Source organism: Molothrus aeneus, chromosome 14, assembly GCF_037042795.1.
Source record: "Molothrus aeneus isolate 106 chromosome 14, BPBGC_Maene_1.0, whole genome shotgun sequence".
NCBI classification, from domain to species: domain Eukaryota; kingdom Metazoa; phylum Chordata; class Aves; order Passeriformes; family Icteridae; genus Molothrus; species Molothrus aeneus.
In genome coordinates this window covers 14,524,697-14,540,599 of record NC_089659.1, presented here as the reverse complement: position 1 = coordinate 14,540,599, position 15,903 = coordinate 14,524,697, and the positions used below count along the sequence as shown (strand labels likewise).

Genomic DNA, 15,903 nt, shown 5'->3' with positions numbered 1-15,903 from the left:
AAATACAAATATTTGGCATTAAACATGCTCAAACTGTTCATACTGCACAATAACATTCTTAATAAATAACTAAATAAACTTGAGTCAAGCTCAGTCTGGTGCCTCTGAGAAACTAAAGCCTCATTACCAATATCATTATCTAAAACTAATTAGTAGTTGGTGATTGTAGCCTGCTGGCACTAGGAAGCTGATTAACATTCCTCAGAAACAAACAGGGCTGGGTTGGGGGAGGAGAGGGCTAGTTCCCTTTTGCTTCAGACTCAAAGAACAGAAAAGGAATCAAATATTTCATACCTGTGAACATTGCAGCTCAGTTTCTTCCATTTATCTGTATAATGGGCTGGTATTTGATGTGCTTGAGGCATTTTCATTGCTTGACATATGTTGAGTTCAGAATTTTTCGCCTGGTTGGATGACAGAAATAGAAATCTTGAAGTGCAATTAAATATTTTATTACCATTGTTTAATTAATACTGGATTAACTTGTCAAAGCAGACTTCACTGGCATGCTAGAACAGCATTTTCTTTATTGTTTATGAATGTAATCTATGCCTAAATGCTGTGATGATTAGTGTAATTACTTTTAATAGTACTGGATGCATTCAAGGCAGAGGGATGGACTAATTACTGAGTATTCCACAGAAAACAGTTCTTTTAATTTCCCTAATAATTTGCTGTGTGATCCTTTTCATTCGTTTTAAATTGAAGAATGAATCCATTTAAAAGTCCTAAACTGAAGTTCAGGTCAAACTTCAATTCCATACCAGAAGAAAGCCCTGCATTGTGTCATAAGTCCAAGTTTCTAATTCAGTGGACATATTAAGAAGCAAGATCTGCAAGTAAACTTTTAACAAATGAGATGTGTGTATTGGAAAATTTTCTTTCTGCTACTATCCAGCCGCCTTGTAAACCTGTGTTGTTATAAATAATCCATGTCCAATGTAAGCCCCTGAGACAGTAAAAGCTCAAATGAGCAAGGGGTGAAGCTTCACTTGTATCTGCTGGTTTCCACAGGGTGAGATACACATTCCTGTACAGATAGATGAATATGCACAGACTCAGATCAAGTATGAAGACAGACCTGTTGACTCTGCTGAAAACAAAGCAGGGTTATTTTTCTATCCTAGTTTTGGTTAATATTGTGAAGCACTACACTGAGAGCTAAGACAAGACAGTGCACTGCTGACCTCCAGTGAACCAGGTACTCAGCACCATGACCAAAATCCTCAAGGCTGCTTCTTCAGTTTCAATATCTTCCTTTGGCTGGGAGATTATCCCCTCCAACTTAATGAGCTGGCAGAAGACTAACACTCGTGCAGCCCTAAGTACACAAAAATATACTACATCAGCATTATAAAGAACACTAAGTTTTGACAGAAAAAGAAAAGTTATTAAAAGTAATATGACACAAAGAAAAAGCAGGATGCTGTACACAAAAGTCTTTCTGTCATAGCCTAAATACAAGTAGTAGACACTTTATTTAAAGTAATTTATTCATAAGATTAATCGCAATGCTCACATAATGCGTGCATCATTCAAAATGTGCCTTGGTGCAAGAAATACACAACTAGGACAAAATGCTTCTACAAACTAGTGAGCAGTACCAGTAAGACTAAGATGAACAAATTGAAAATGCTCAAGTTTTGGTATTTTTCAGTGACTTTTTTTTAAACCATAGTTGCTCAGCTGCTGAGTACATGTGAACATGCAGAAAGATCCAGAAAATCAGATTGAGAATTGAAGAGAATACAAAAACCTGCAGGGAATTAATTCTTACATTTTCCATTCCCTAATCAAAATCTCACAGAAGCATTCATTAAATTAAGGAAGTATCCTGATGTAAAAAAATCGCAGTGATTAATAAATAAATCTCTATTTCTTTTAGTCCAAAAGAAAGAAATAATTTTCAGCACTAAGGCTGCTCTTAAAGATAGGTACATGTGAGGAAAATATGTCTAAAAAGGGGGAGGGGAAAATCTGTGCCTTTTTCCAAGCTGTTTTGATTATTAACAACTCAGTTTCAAGATAAATTCCATATGGGTAAGATACACAGCATGTTTACATTTGACGATTACAGCTGCACTTAGGTAATTTTACAGATGTAGGTATAGATAAGCACAGGATCAGCATGGATACAGCAAACTGCTTCATACAGAGATGGAGATTTCTGATTTAGTTGCCTAGCAATAAGATCTGACTCCTGGAAGCTAACAAATACTGATTAGAAAACAGAATAGAATTATTTAATATATCACATGCATTATACAAAAAGGAGCATAAGGCTATTGAAGAAATGAAAACATTAGGCCAGAAAAAAATAAATTCTATTCAGTGAAATTTATCCAGGAAATATGTGATACAAAGAAACTGCAATATTTAGATTAAAGAAAGCCTCAGCCTGTTCATTCTGTCAATACTTTTCATCATTCTTCCTTTAGCAGAAAGTCCAATTCCATCTTGGCTAATGGATCTGACTTTTGAATTGCTGTGTTTAATTTTGTCCAGTCTTCTCAATAGTGCTTTAAAACAGGAGACAGAGAGAGAGATATTTTTAAAAATTGAATAGGATGAACATTATGGCATTTCTCTTCTTGGGAAACACAGCATGGTACTAATGGGAAGTTTGATGAAATTTACTACACTGGCGGAGAGAATGAAGTCCACATTTCTGTTTTACTTTTTACAAAGAGCTTTCAAACTGCCCTGATGCCTTTTAGCATATTTATAAGGTCTCTCTCAGTTCCTCCAGGAATACAAATATTTTTCTTTCAGTACTTTAGCAGTAGAACAGGAAGATCACAAGCCAAGGATAGGCAGCCTACCACAAGTCCAGACAGACGAGGAGTACCCACATCTTGGATCAGTACTAGCATTGGTCTTTCCCCCTTTAGTCTAAATTTAAATAGATAAGTCAACAATAAAACTGGGGAAACAGAGGCCACTGGATAGTATTCCAGCATTATAAGCAGCATGGATTTGTAATGCACTACTCAGGCATTATTTAAACCTGAAGAAAGAACATGATTCCTATTTCTGCTATTTCCAACCCTTCTTTAAAACATTCTCCTTTAAAAAGCCTTTAAAACAGTACTTCCTAAATCTGTTCCTGCTGGAGCTGTCACTTAACAGTATTACATCTGCTTGGGACAGAAAGTCAAAATATTTCTCTTGTGTCCTGTTACATCAGCATAAATCTGGAGTAACTCCCCAGACTTCCTGTGTGACGCAATCGCCCAGGGTTTGCCTACACAAAGAAGTAAACATGAAGGAAAACTCAATCTCAGCCCAGCAGCAACCCTGGCTCACTTCTGGTGGAAACATTCTTATCAGACAGAAAAGAAAAGCAGCTTTTCCCATTCTGAATGTGAGTTAAACTACTCTGAACAAAGAGAATCCTAGTAAAATCCAAAGGTATAATCACATTCCATAATGAAGTGCTTTACAAAAATAAAGTATTTATTTTTTAAAAAAATAATCTTTCAGAAGCAGCATGTCTTTCATCTAGTCATAAATATGCTTTTTTTCAAACTTTGCCTAATTCAGTTTAGAGGTACTTTTAGATACTGGACACAGCTTTGCATTTTGGCATGTGGTCTCCACAATGTGACCCTTTTTCAGTTGGTCCTCCACTAGCTCCTAAAGCGCCTTTATTTTTTGTTTACTGAGCAGTCACTGTTTCACCTCAACTGGTTTGTCTGTTTTCCACTTCAGTTTTTGGGTGAGGCACTGTTGTTCAATGGCTGCTGTACAAAAATCCTGTGGGGAGTCTGGAATATCGATTGTGACACCCCACTGGGCCATTGAATCTCTCCCTAACAAAGGTTCCCAATAATGTAACACAAATGGACAGATATTTGCCAATTGTCTGTTTGGTTCTTCAATTTGGATGATGTTCTTGGATTGTCTCACCAATTGCAGGCCTCCTACACCTTGAACGTGACCAGCAACGTTTTGCAAAGGCCAATGTGCAGGCCAGTCTTGTGCTGGGATCACTGTGCAGTCTGCACCCGTGTCTACAAGCATCTCAATGCTTTTTGACTGCCCACTCCCACGGATATTACACCATAATTTGGGTTTGTCTTTCCCAATAACTTGGACCTGGGTGACTGTGGGCCCTTGTTTTTCCGTGCCTTTAGGCAAAAACAGCACAGGGACAGCTTGTGCAACAATTTGTCCTTTAGGAAGTAACAGGGGTGGGTGGAAACAGTGCAGCCCAAGAAGGAATTGCTCAGGATCTGGTGTTGTCATTCCTGGAGCAATTTCAATCTCATGTAGTGTGTGTTTGGTGTCCCCGATGACGACGTACTTACAACGAATTCGGTGCAAAGTGCCCTTCTGATCTGGGTTGACAGAGACAAAATGCCAGTCCGTGTCTGTGACAGTTTCAGATGGAGTGATTCTGTCAGCTGCAACCTGTAAGGCTCATTGACAGAAGATGTGGTTAACATACGTTCACCTAAATCATAACAAAGGTTATTTTGTTTAACTCTCAACAGTGGACCAGCAGATGTAGTCTTTGAAGCATCTGATTCACTTACAGAAATAGTAACAGAAATAGTAACATTACCGCGGGCTTGGAACAGGAGCGAATGACAGACAAAGTGGGACCCTGTATTGGGTCTACAGCTTCCTGCACTGTATCCCTTGAATGGGAAATATTTGAGATAACAGACACAGGTTTGGGGACGTGCAGTGGGTGTGTCCCCACCGTGGGAACAGGGGGAGGGGACACCTGGTGACGTCACATCGGCAGACGCCCCCCTGGGAGGAGTAGAGGGGCAGAGCTGAGGGTATAGCAGGTAAGGGAGGGGGAGGGAAGGTGTCACGAGGAACAGGAGGGGAGGGGGATGGGGAAGGAATTTTGGGATGCTTAGGGGCATCTTGGGAAGAAGATGACCAGGTTTGAGAGGGTGCCACGTGGCATCCTCCATCTTGGGTACCCCCTAGGGACTGGGGGCCGTTTTGGGCATCACTGCTCTCTGAAAGGCTAACACGTGCTCTGGGAGACACAGGGTTTTGGAGAATATTCCACGCGGTCTGGCCAGGGCCTTGTGGACAAGGGAACTCAGGCATTTTAAAGAGCTCAGGGGGTCGATTTCCCAGCACATAATCAGAATTTGCTCTCTTTAAAATACCAAGTTTTGGGGTAAGAGGTTTAGGGCTGGAAGGGGGAGACACAGGGAGAGCAGAGGTACATGGCTTGATAATTGGCTTTTTCTCCAATCCCCTTTGTACGAATTTGTAAACTCCAGAACACAAATTTAGCTGAAGTATTCCCAGACTGGGAATTCATGCCCTACTTTATCCCAAAATTGAATATTGTGGACTTCCTCAGGAGAAGTTTGTGGGAAGTGTAGAAAAAGCCACCTTATAAACTGTTTCAATTTTCCTTTAGAGAACTTTACATTTGCACTAACTAAAATTCCAACAATATGATAATACACTCCTTTTTGTGCTGTGCTCAACTTCGAGCCCATATTAGATGTAAATGATACAGAAAAAAAATCCCGCCGACCGATTCCAAAGCCGAAATCAGCTACCGATTTCTAAAAAGACCACGGTTAAAAAGCGATAAGCATCAGACGAAAGCTTTCACAATGCAGCTGTATATACTGCTTTTAAAATTGCCGCGGCAGCAGCAGCAGGGAATGGGGACCCGCCCCGGCCGCGTGGAGAGACAGACAAAGCCTTCCCCGCCCGCGAACGCAGCCCCGCCGCGCCACGTGGAGAGAGCAGCCCCCGGGCACCGCGCGGCAAAGCGAAACCGGGGCCCCCCTGCGCCGCGTGTAGGGAGCAGCGCCCCCCGCCCCGAGAGCGAGCAGAAACCCCCCCGCACCGAGAGCAGCTCCACCCGCGCACCGAGAGAGAGCAGCGCCCCGCGCCCGCCCCGCGCACCGAGAGCAGAAACCGCAACCGCCCCGCGCACCGAGAGCAGCGCCCCGCGCACCGAGAGAGAGCAGCGCCCCCCGCCCGCCCCGCGCACCGAGAGAGAGCAGCGCCCCGCGCACCGAGAGAGAGCAGCGCCCCGCGCCCGCCCCGCGCACCGAGAGAGCAGAAACCGCAACCGCCCCGCGCACCGAGAGAGAGCAGAAACCGCAACCGCCCCGCGCACCGAGAGAGAGCAGCGCCCCGCGCCCGCCCCGCGCACCGAGAGAGAGCAGCGCCTCCCGCCCGCCCCGCGCACCGAGAGCTCTCCCCCCCCCCGCAAAAAAAAGCAAAAAGGAACAAGTCTCACAGCAGAGACGGAATTTGAGCTTCTGTTCCCCAAGGAGCAAAAAACCTCACCAAAATCGAAGCTGTTGCTGGCAAAATCAGGCAGGCTGGTCTCTTCACTTTGAATAGGGCCCCTCGGGCAGGAGGTGCTCCCCTATTCTCCCCTGGAAAATTCGCTCACCAGAAAGGAGCTGCATTTTCCAGAGCCGCAGAGCGTTCCCCGAGGCTTCTTGTGGGAGCAGTCCCAAAGTTTCTCTGGAGAGCTATGCATCCACAGCATAGCTGCCTTAAAGCTTTTCCAAGGTTCTGAGATTCCTATTGGGGTTGCAATTTTGTGCAGCCACAGGTTTGGATGCCAATATAAGGAATATTAATCCAAATATTTCCGCGTGGGACGAGCCCGACCAGTCTGACCCATGCTTCTGAACCAGAGGCAGCAGACAGACCGCGTGCTCTCGTCTCCTTTTAAGCCCCGGGGACAGAGGGAGGGGAAGAGGGGAAGGGACAGGTAAGGGCCAACCAGGTGGGAGGAGGGGAAGGCTCAAGAGATAAAGACACTTGGACAGGCCAATGAGCCCGGACCTGAGGAGCGTGTTTTGAAATTCTGCCAACCACACGACGCCCTTGCTGCAATGTTAAGATTGATGGACAGCTCTTAGCAGGAGGGCAAAGGGGAGAGCAGAGGTTGGCGCACCTGAGGAGTTGGGATAGGTGAAACAGGAAATGGCATCACACGCAACAGAATACAAACACCCTGATTTGGCATTTTGGGACATACACGGAGGAAATATCACTGACAAATGAAAAACTAAGTTAAAGCAGGTTGGGACGCTTAACATCTTTCTTTAGGCTTGCATCAGGTGCTTGCACCAGCTCTGTGGGAGAAAAAGCCAGCAGGGAACAGAACTTCCAAATTCATTCATGGGACTTTCCTTCCAGCCCACATAAGTGTTTCCTGTGATATGGATACAGGGAGGAGAGGGAGGCTCCTACATCCATATAAATTTGACTTTGCTCTGACTTTGAATCAAAGTCAGGTGACATTTAAGTATCAAAGACATGAACTTCACAACTCACCTTAGAGGAACATTCATTTCCAAGCTTGTTTGTGACCAATATATTATGACATTGTGGCTGTCAAAATAAAGAGCCAAATTTCTGAGCTGTGTCATTGAAATGTAATTACAGAGGGGCAGTTTTGTGCTGTTCTGTGCAACCCTGAAGAGCAGTGCAAAATAAAACACCCCAGAATCAGGAGCATCCTGTGACAACTTAACGAAACATAGGCAACCAAAACCTATATGTGACATATAAAACCTATGTGTGATATATTTTAAATTGCTGCTTCTAGTAGAGCGTTACAGAACATCAATTAATAAGCAGTTTAGCTCATTGGCATGACCCAAAATGACTTTTGAGAGTGTATTTACCAGGGTCAAGTCTCTCTTATATACTGAATTTACATAAGCAAGTGGTGGAAGGGAATGCAATGTTGTCCAATCCATGCCAGCTACTTCTGTGTTTGGCTGTGGAAAAGCTACAATTGCAAACAAAAAAAATCCCCTCAAAAAACCCCAAACCAAACCAACATAAACCACAAACAAACAAACAAACAAAAAAACCTTCACAAAAAAAAAACCCCAAAGAATGAAAACCAAAAACATTTAAAAATCCCAAAATCACAAACCCTGCCCCCCCCCCCACAAAAAACATAGTTGTAAGCAAAGAAACTAAATAAGGAAAGGTTAGATATCAAATATATATATAAAAAAGGAAATTTATTGCAGAGTAGTATCAGGTCTCCCAAGCACAGGGGAATTGTTTGAAATAGACTCAGGAATACATTCTCTTAATACCTCAGAATTTTATCCAAGTGCATCTCTACGCTGTGAAGTTTCACAAATTCATTACCCCTTCAGAAATATGCTGGAATCACACAAGTAAAAACTAACTCAACATATCATCATTACCATCTTTAGCACTTTTTCTCCTTAAAAAAATACACTTAGAACTATGAGGTTAAATAAACATCTTTAAAAAATCTAAACAAACCAACAGGTATCAGACTGATGCAGCCAACCCCTTAGTGTTAAGCTCCCACAGCCCTAAGCTAAGAGTGACATCCAGTGGAAATAGAGTTTACATCCTCTTGATGGCTGCAGCTCAGATTAAACCATATCACATCTGTGTTATAAATATTCAGAAAGATATGTCTGTCTTGCATTATACACATCACTGGGAAGGCAAAGGTGTGCAAGAATGAAAAATAGTCTTGGATTTGCACAGAGATGACAGTTGTGCCACATCTTGATTCATTTGGTCAAAGAGAGAAAATTCTTCATCAATGGTTTACCAAACAAATTATCTGCCTCAGAGTTCACTGACAAACCAGGGAGATTTTGCAAAGAAAAAAAAATTAAATAATAACAGCAACCCTCCCCATGCTTCTGGTGCTGCATTTGCATAGGTATTTATTGTCATTGATAATGAAGCTATCTTTGGTAATCCTGTATCAAATTTCCTAATGGCAATAAATATTATGAGGTAAGAGAGATAATGATGGAAGCTGCTATGTTTTGAGCAAATGGCGTTGAACTGAGTAAAGGCTGACAAACTGTTTTTGTTGTTTTTTTTTTTAAAGCAAGATGGAAAAACATCCCTTGTATGTGAAGAAACCTGTTCCCCCAATTCATCTCTTTGGATATACACCCTTCTGGATTGAAGAAAAAACCCAAGGAGTCACAGATACTTTCCTCTGTGAGAGATGGGACTATTTAAGCAAAGGGACATGTGCTCCGTGTCACCAGCAACATTTTTCCCACTTTCACCCACAGGAAGGGAGGTCAGCCATCCATGATGCTGTTCTCCCTCACCTTCTCAGGTGCTCCCAGCAGTTCCAACACATTGGCCCTCACTCCATTATTCCCTGAGCAGACTGGGGGGGAAGCTCCCCAGTACTCTGGCTCCATTTGCACCGTTTCTCATGTTGCTTCATGTTAATTCAACACATCTTGAGAGAAAGGATTGGGTAAAACAGGGCTTTTGCTTCCCATCACATGCCTGCAGCTAATGGTTCTTACCATACCAGCTCTCAGCTCTGCAAACTCACTGAAATCAAAGTCTCACAGAAATTTTGCAGGGCCCCCTCCCGAGGAGGGGGTCCCGGGGAGGGGGCAGGGCCTGGAGGGGGGTACTACAGGTGGCTGCCCTGTAGTAACTCCCTCTCTCTGCCTTTTCCTGCTGCTTTCCTCACAGAAATCCTGCAAGGAGCTCCTGGTTGTGCTTCCCAGTGTGGAAAGTCACCTGTGGTGAGTGGAGAAGGTGGCACAGAGGGGGCAAAGAGCCTGCACTGGTTTTCAGGATAAATCCAAGCCCCATGGAAGTGGGGATTCAAACCATCATTTTCTTTCCTGCCTCAGGAATGTGTGACAGCCCACAGCTCCATGTGCTGAGCTCCAGCCTGATCTCAGCCTGTGGAAGAGCTGCTCTCCCCCTCTTTCCTAAAACAAGGAAAGAAAAGAGGATTTAGTTTGTTGTCGAAGGTCAGTGTCTGGAATTCCTCCTCCCTCCTCCCTCCCAGGATGTTTTTGTGTAACACATTCTGACTCATGGAAGTCAAATGACTTGGCCTGGGAGCTGCCTCAGCACAAATTCTGGCACAGGGATCCCGTGCCTGCCCCTTGTGCTGGGTGAGGGTTTTCCAGCTCCTGCAGGCACTGCTGGAGCTGTGGGGCTGCTCCTGCTCCCCCAGGCTGCTCCCAAACCCAGGGCAGGGCTGGGATGTGGCTCCAGCCAGGTTGGCTGATCCAGGTGCTGAATGCCTGCCTGTGTGTGGATGAGGAGCACCAGAGCTGCTGCTGGAATGTTCCACAGGGAGGATCAGAGGGAGCAGCTCTTGGTTTGTCCTCTTGGTTTGCCCTCTTGGTTTGTCCCTGTCTCTGAGGAGCTGGGATGGGAGTCCCCAGCCCATCCTCTTCCTCCAGACCTGGCTGCAGTCCAACCATCCCGGGTTATAACAGATTGAAACTGCTTCTCTAACACTGCTGATCGCCTGCCCGACAAAATCACAACAAAACTTTATTTTTGGTTCTGTTTTGCCTCAGAAAGTGAGAAACTTTGAGAAAACTCACATGGAATGTGCTCTAAGTGGCTTCCAAATCCACTCAGCTGCCATTAAAGCCAGCTTTAAAAAGCTTTTAAATTTGCTTCCAAAGTGGAACCTGTTATTTTCAGAACAGTGGGAACACACCGTCATTTTTAGTTAATCCTGGGATTGCTGGCACTTTAAAAAGTGACTTCAGAGCTATTAATGAAATTACAAAACATCCTCTCCTGCATCACCACAGGGCAGATGGGGGGCACTGGGCTGTCTGCAGCAGGGAAAGTGGGAAAGCAGTCACTTGGATCCAGCAGATTTGGTCTGTGCCTGTTTTTCCTCATGAATATTTATAGTAACGTGAATTTCTGACCGGCAAGGCCGCATCTCCACGGCAACCTCGCTAGGCCGCATCTCCTTGGCAACCCCGCTAGGCCGCGTCTCCATAGCAACACCGCCCTCCCGGCCGCCGTAGCCGCGCCCCTTTTGTCACATGACCGGAAACGATGGAGGCGGCCAAGATGGCGTCTCCCAAGAGCGCCCCTAAAGACGCGCAGGTACCGCGGGGCCCGGGGGGATCCGGGTGGGACCGAGGGGTACCGGGAGGCTGAGCGGTGCCTGTGTCCCCCCCGCAGGTGATGGCGCAGATCCTCAAGGACATGGGCATCACCGAGTACGAGCCGCGCGTCATCAACCAGATGCTGGAGTTCGCCTACAGTAAGCGGGGCCGGGCGGGAAGTGCGCGGGGAAGCCGCGGGTGGAGCAGGGAAGGGTTGTGTGGGGCAAGGAAGTGTTGGGTGGAGCGGGGAAGTGTTGTCTGGAGCAGAGAGTGCTCTGTGAGTCCGTGTTTCCGCGGGGGCTCCCCTGTCAGGCCTGGTGACCGCGGAGATCTTTTCCAGCTGAAATTTTGTGACTCTTTAATCACAGAATCACAAACACAGCATGGTTTGGGCAGGGGCACCTTCCTCTGTCCCAGGGAGCTCCAAGCCACGTCCAGCCTGGCCTTGGACACTTCCAGGGATGCAGGGGCAGCTACAGCTGCTTTGGGTCGCTGTGCCAGGGCCTGGCAGGGAAGAATTCCTTCCCGTTATCCCATCAGTGCTGCCCTCGGGCACTCTGAGCAGTACTCGCAGAGGTTTCAGTGCCAGCTGGGTGAGAGCAGGACGGGGCTGGGGAGTATTTGATGGAACCCAGAGCCCGTTTCCCCCAGGATACGTCACCACCATCCTGGAGGACGCCAAGATCTACTCAAGCCACGCCAAGAAGTCGAGCGTGGACGCGGATGACGTGCGGCTGGCGATCCAGTGCCGCACCGACCAGTCCTTCACATCGCCCCCGCCCCGCGACGTGAGCGCCACCCGCGTGGCCGGGGACACGGGGATGTCACTGGGACATGGGGATGGGCAGGGACATGGGGCTGGCACCAGGACACGGGGATGTCATAGGGACACAGGGATGTGGCTGGGACACGAGGATGTTACTGGGACACATGGAAAGAGGGCAGAACATGGGGATGTGGCCAGGACACAGGGTTGAGGCCTGGACACAGAGATGTCAGTGGGATACAGGGATGTGTCCAGGGCATGGAAATGAGGCTGGGACACGGGGATGTCAGTGGGATACGGGGATGAGACCAGGACACTGGGATATCACTGGGACACAGGGATGTCACCAGGACATGGGGATGTGGCCAGAACACTGGTATGTGTCCAGGACACAGGGATGAGGCTGGGACACAGGAATCTGACTGGACATGGGGATGTCACTGGGACACGGGGAAGAGGCAGGGACACGGGGATGTCACCAGGACACAGGAATGTGCCCAGACACGGGGATGTCACCAGGACACGGGGATGTCACCAGGACACGGGGATGTCACCAGGACACAGGGGTGTGACCAGACACGGGGATGTCAGTGGGACACTGGGATGTCACCAGGACACGGGGATGTGCCCAGACCCGGGGCTGTGGCTGTGTCTCTGCAGTTCCTGCTGGACATTGCCCGCCAGAAGAACCAGACGCCGCTGCCGCTGATCAAGCCGTACTCGGGCCCGCGGCTGCCGCCCGACAGGTACTGCCTGACTGCCCCCAACTACCGCCTGAAATCCCTGCAGAAGAAGGTAAGGATGGCTCAGGGATTGGGGATGCACCCCTGGGGGGGTGGGAGTGGTGTTAAATTGCAGTTTTCCACAGCTCTGAAAGGTGGGAAAGGTGAATATTGGCCTGTGTGTGTCAGCTCAGAGGTCTCCGGGCTGGGTTTGCCATTTGTTGTTGGTTGGTTTAAAATGGAAATTTGGAAATGTGGGAAATTTTAAAATATGGGAACATTTCAGGTATTGGAATATCGTAGTGTGAAAGAAATACTGCAGAATCCCAGAATCATAGAGGCTGGTAAAGCTCTCCAAGATCATCAAATCCAGCCTGTGCCAGAGCACTGAGTGCCACATCCAGTCATTCCCTGGGCACCTCCAGGGATGGGGACTCCAGCAGCTCCCTGGGCAGCCCCTTCCAAAGCCTGCCCACCCTTTCCCTGAAGGAATTCCTCCTCATGTCCAGGAGGAACTGTCAGGTTTAATGTCAGGTTGTCAGAAGCACACGTCAGGCTTTGGTGTAGATATTAAGAGTATTTGTTACTTCCACCTCAGTTGTTTCTACTTTAGAGGAAAAATATTTCCTTTGCTGTGAAGCCCTGAATGCCTCACTGTGGGGGGACTTTCCTGTTTATTCCCTCATTCCCTGATTCTCTCTCCACAGGTCTCCTCCACAGCAGGCAGGATCACAGTCCCTCGCCTGAGCGTGGGCGCCGTGAGCAGCAGGCCCAGCACTCCCACTTTGGGTAGGGAACAGCTCCACAGGGGATTCCCACCTTCATTTTAGGAAGGAAAAATAAAGAGGAATAATTTAAAACACTTTTCAGCCCCTGAGGGAATGTCAGGGACTGTGACATCATCAGAAAGTTAATTTTATAAATTAATATTTATTATTACAATAAAATTTAAATGTAAATGCATTACAGATGTTCTGTATTTGTGATAAATTCTTTATTTAAGGGACTATTCAAGAACTTCACTAAAATTTAGGGTTATTTTCCTCAATGTCAGTGTGATGCTGAATTACATAGCACTGGGGAAATATCCATTTTTAAAAAGATCTTAAAATTTACAGCTATGCCCTAAAAATTATGTAAAGTTATGTAAAATATGTATGTTTGTAGTCTTTAAGGCTGGGGTGAATGTAGGAAAATGATCAAATGTGCAGCTCTGCCTAGAAATCTGATCCTTATGCCTGGTGTCCTTGTGTTCCTGTGCATTCCCACTGTGCCTAATAACAGATTCCACTTGGGAGGGAGTTGCAGGAGTGTTTCTGGATTTATTCTGATTTATTTTGGTGGTTTGTGTGGAACCCAGGTACCCCCTCAGCCCAGACCGTGTCGGTGTCAGCCAAGGTGGGAGCGCCGGTGTCGCTGGCAGGGCAGCGCTTCACTGTCCAGATCCCGTCCTCACAGCCTGCTGGGAAATCAGGTACTCCTGGGGCTGGAACAGGGATAACCACACAGCCACAGCCTGCTTGGGCTGCGAGGGAGAAGCTCATCCAGTCCCAGCCCCTGCTATGGACAGAGACAGCTTCCATGCTGCTCGAAGCTGGCCTGGAACACTTCCAGGGATGGGGCAGCCACAGCTGCTCTGGCCAAGCTGATGGGAAATTCTCCCCCTATCCCTCATTCCAGGAACTTCCAGTGTTAATTCCCATTCCCAGCGCAGCAGTGGCAGCCAGAACATCACCATCCTGGGCAGCTCCCTCCCACCCTGGCTCCTGTTTCCCTCTCCCCACAGCATTTCCCCATCCTCCCTCTTGGGATGAGCCTGGAATTAACCCAGGGATTGCTCCAAGCTTTCAATGACGCTTTTCCATGATTCCAACAGCCACTCCCACCACTCCCACGGTGCAGAACGTCCTCATCAACCCATCCCTGATCGGCCCCAAGAACATCCTGATCACCACCAACATGGTCCCGCCCGGCGCCGCCGACCCCAACCCGCTCAAGAGGAAGCACGAGGACGACGACGACTACGACGCCTTGTGAGGGCCCTCAGCCCTTCCATGGCATCCAGGGAGCCCTTCCATGGGATTCATGGAGCCCTTCCCAAGGGATTCAGGGATCCTGTCCCATGGGATTCAGGGGAGCTTTTCCTGTGGGATTCATGGAGCCCTTCCTAAGGGATTCAGGGATCCTGTCCCATGGGATTCAGGGAGCCCTTCCATGGGATTCAGGGGGCCCTGCCTGTGGGATTCATGAAGCCCTTCTGTGGGATACACACAGACTCCAGGGGGTGGGAATGGGCAGAAAGGCCCCGTTTGGGCCTTGGGAGTGTGGAAATAAAGTGCTGAGTGTTTGTAACCTGGCCTTGGTGTCTTGTGCACACAGCTGGGGGAGGAGGCAGAGGGTTTTCCATATATTTTCTATTTTTAAATGTATTTTTATATATAATTTATATATAAACACATATATATAAATAGATTGGTTTTATATATGTGTGTTTCATATATATGTGTTATATATTTATCATATACACATACATGTAATTGCCTTCTACACTCAAAACTCTCCTACTTTTTAATATATATACATTTGTCTATACACTTACATAGATATTTATGTATTAATGTGCATATGTATGTGTGCACACATACATAAAATATATAGAATATAGTGTGTAGAGAGAATACACAGTAGTTAATTATGCATACAAACACTTCATATATAAATTGTATTTTATGAATTAGGTACACATTCGAAAATAAACAACATAATCCTATGCCATATTATGTAAAACATATATATTTTCTATTATATATAATATTACTATATATAATATATATTATATAGCATACACTGTTGTATATTATTATATAATTATATATTATATATTTTTACATAATATTACTGGGACAATCTTCTATTACGGCCTAAGCCCTCAGAACTTCCAAGTTCATTTAAATCACTTGGAAATATTTTACAGCTGTCAGGGCCTTCATAGACTTGGAAAGCAGGGACAGTGAGAGGGAGTTTGGGAAGGAATTCTTCCCTGTGAGAGTAGTAAAGCCCTGGCAGAGGATGTCCAGAGAAGCTGGGTCTGCCCCATTCCTGAAAGTGTCCAAGGCCAGCTTGGAGCAGTCTGGGATGGTGGAAATGGATGATCCTTAAGGCCCCTTCCAGCCCAACCATCCTGGGAGTCTCTAAGTTGGCAGAGCCTCATCCAACAGGTAAACAAAGAGGAGTCTCAGGTCAGGGAACTGCTGCCCAAATCCCACAGCCCTGTGCAGCTCTCAGGGAAGGGCTGGGTCATGCCCATTGGCAAAAGAGAAAAAATAAATTTAACAAAATTTACATTTATCACCTTCTCTTCCTGCTGAGACTCACAACTTAGGGCTGAGGGCAAGGAAAAGCAGCAGGAACTTGTTTGGGGTGTCTGGACAGAAAGACCTGAGCAGGTGCCAGTGACAGCAACTCCTGGACTGGTTTTAAGACCAAAGTTAAGCAGAGAGCACAGGGGAGGCTGAGGGGTGTTGTACACAATAATCCCAACTCCGAG

General features: G+C 46.5%; 1 protein-coding gene and 1 long non-coding RNA gene across 2 annotated transcripts; one reads left to right on the top strand and one right to left on the bottom strand.

Annotated features, from left to right (window-relative positions):
• Nucleotides 1–293: 293 nt before the first annotated feature.
• LOC136562733 (uncharacterized) lies at nt 294–5,665 on the bottom strand. Its single transcript, XR_010784550.1, has 3 exons — nt 4,311–5,665; nt 1,188–1,321; nt 294–404 (listed from the first exon to the last, which is right to left on the bottom strand). It is a non-coding gene; the product is annotated as an uncharacterized lncRNA (long non-coding RNA).
• A 5,109-nt stretch (nt 5,666–10,774) lies between these two features.
• Nucleotides 10,775–14,708, top strand: TAF9B (TATA-box binding protein associated factor 9b). Its single transcript, XM_066559470.1, has 7 exons — nt 10,775–10,866; nt 10,945–11,026; nt 11,520–11,656; nt 12,295–12,429; nt 13,064–13,145; nt 13,717–13,830; nt 14,233–14,708. The coding sequence occupies exons 1-7, from the start codon at nt 10,816–10,818 to the stop codon at nt 14,391–14,393; spliced, it is 762 nt and encodes a 253-aa protein (XP_066415567.1). The 5' UTR covers nt 10,775–10,815; the 3' UTR covers nt 14,394–14,708.
• Nucleotides 14,709–15,903: the final 1,195 nt, after the last annotated feature.

What these genes read in the sequence shown, in the direction of transcription:
- TAF9B (XM_066559470.1), top strand. Translation starts at nt 10,816, where the DNA reads ATGGAGGCGGCCAAGATGGCGTCTCCCAAGAGCGCCCCTAAAGACGCG. An exon ending in CATCGCCCCCGCCCCGCGAC is followed by an intron (nt 11,657 to 12,294) that starts GTGAGCGCCACC and finishes GTGTCTCTGCAG; the next exon opens with TTCCTGCTGGACATTGCCCG. An exon ending in GCCCAGCACTCCCACTTTGG is followed by an intron (nt 13,146 to 13,716) that starts GTAGGGAACAGC and finishes TGTGGAACCCAG; the next exon opens with GTACCCCCTCAGCCCAGACC.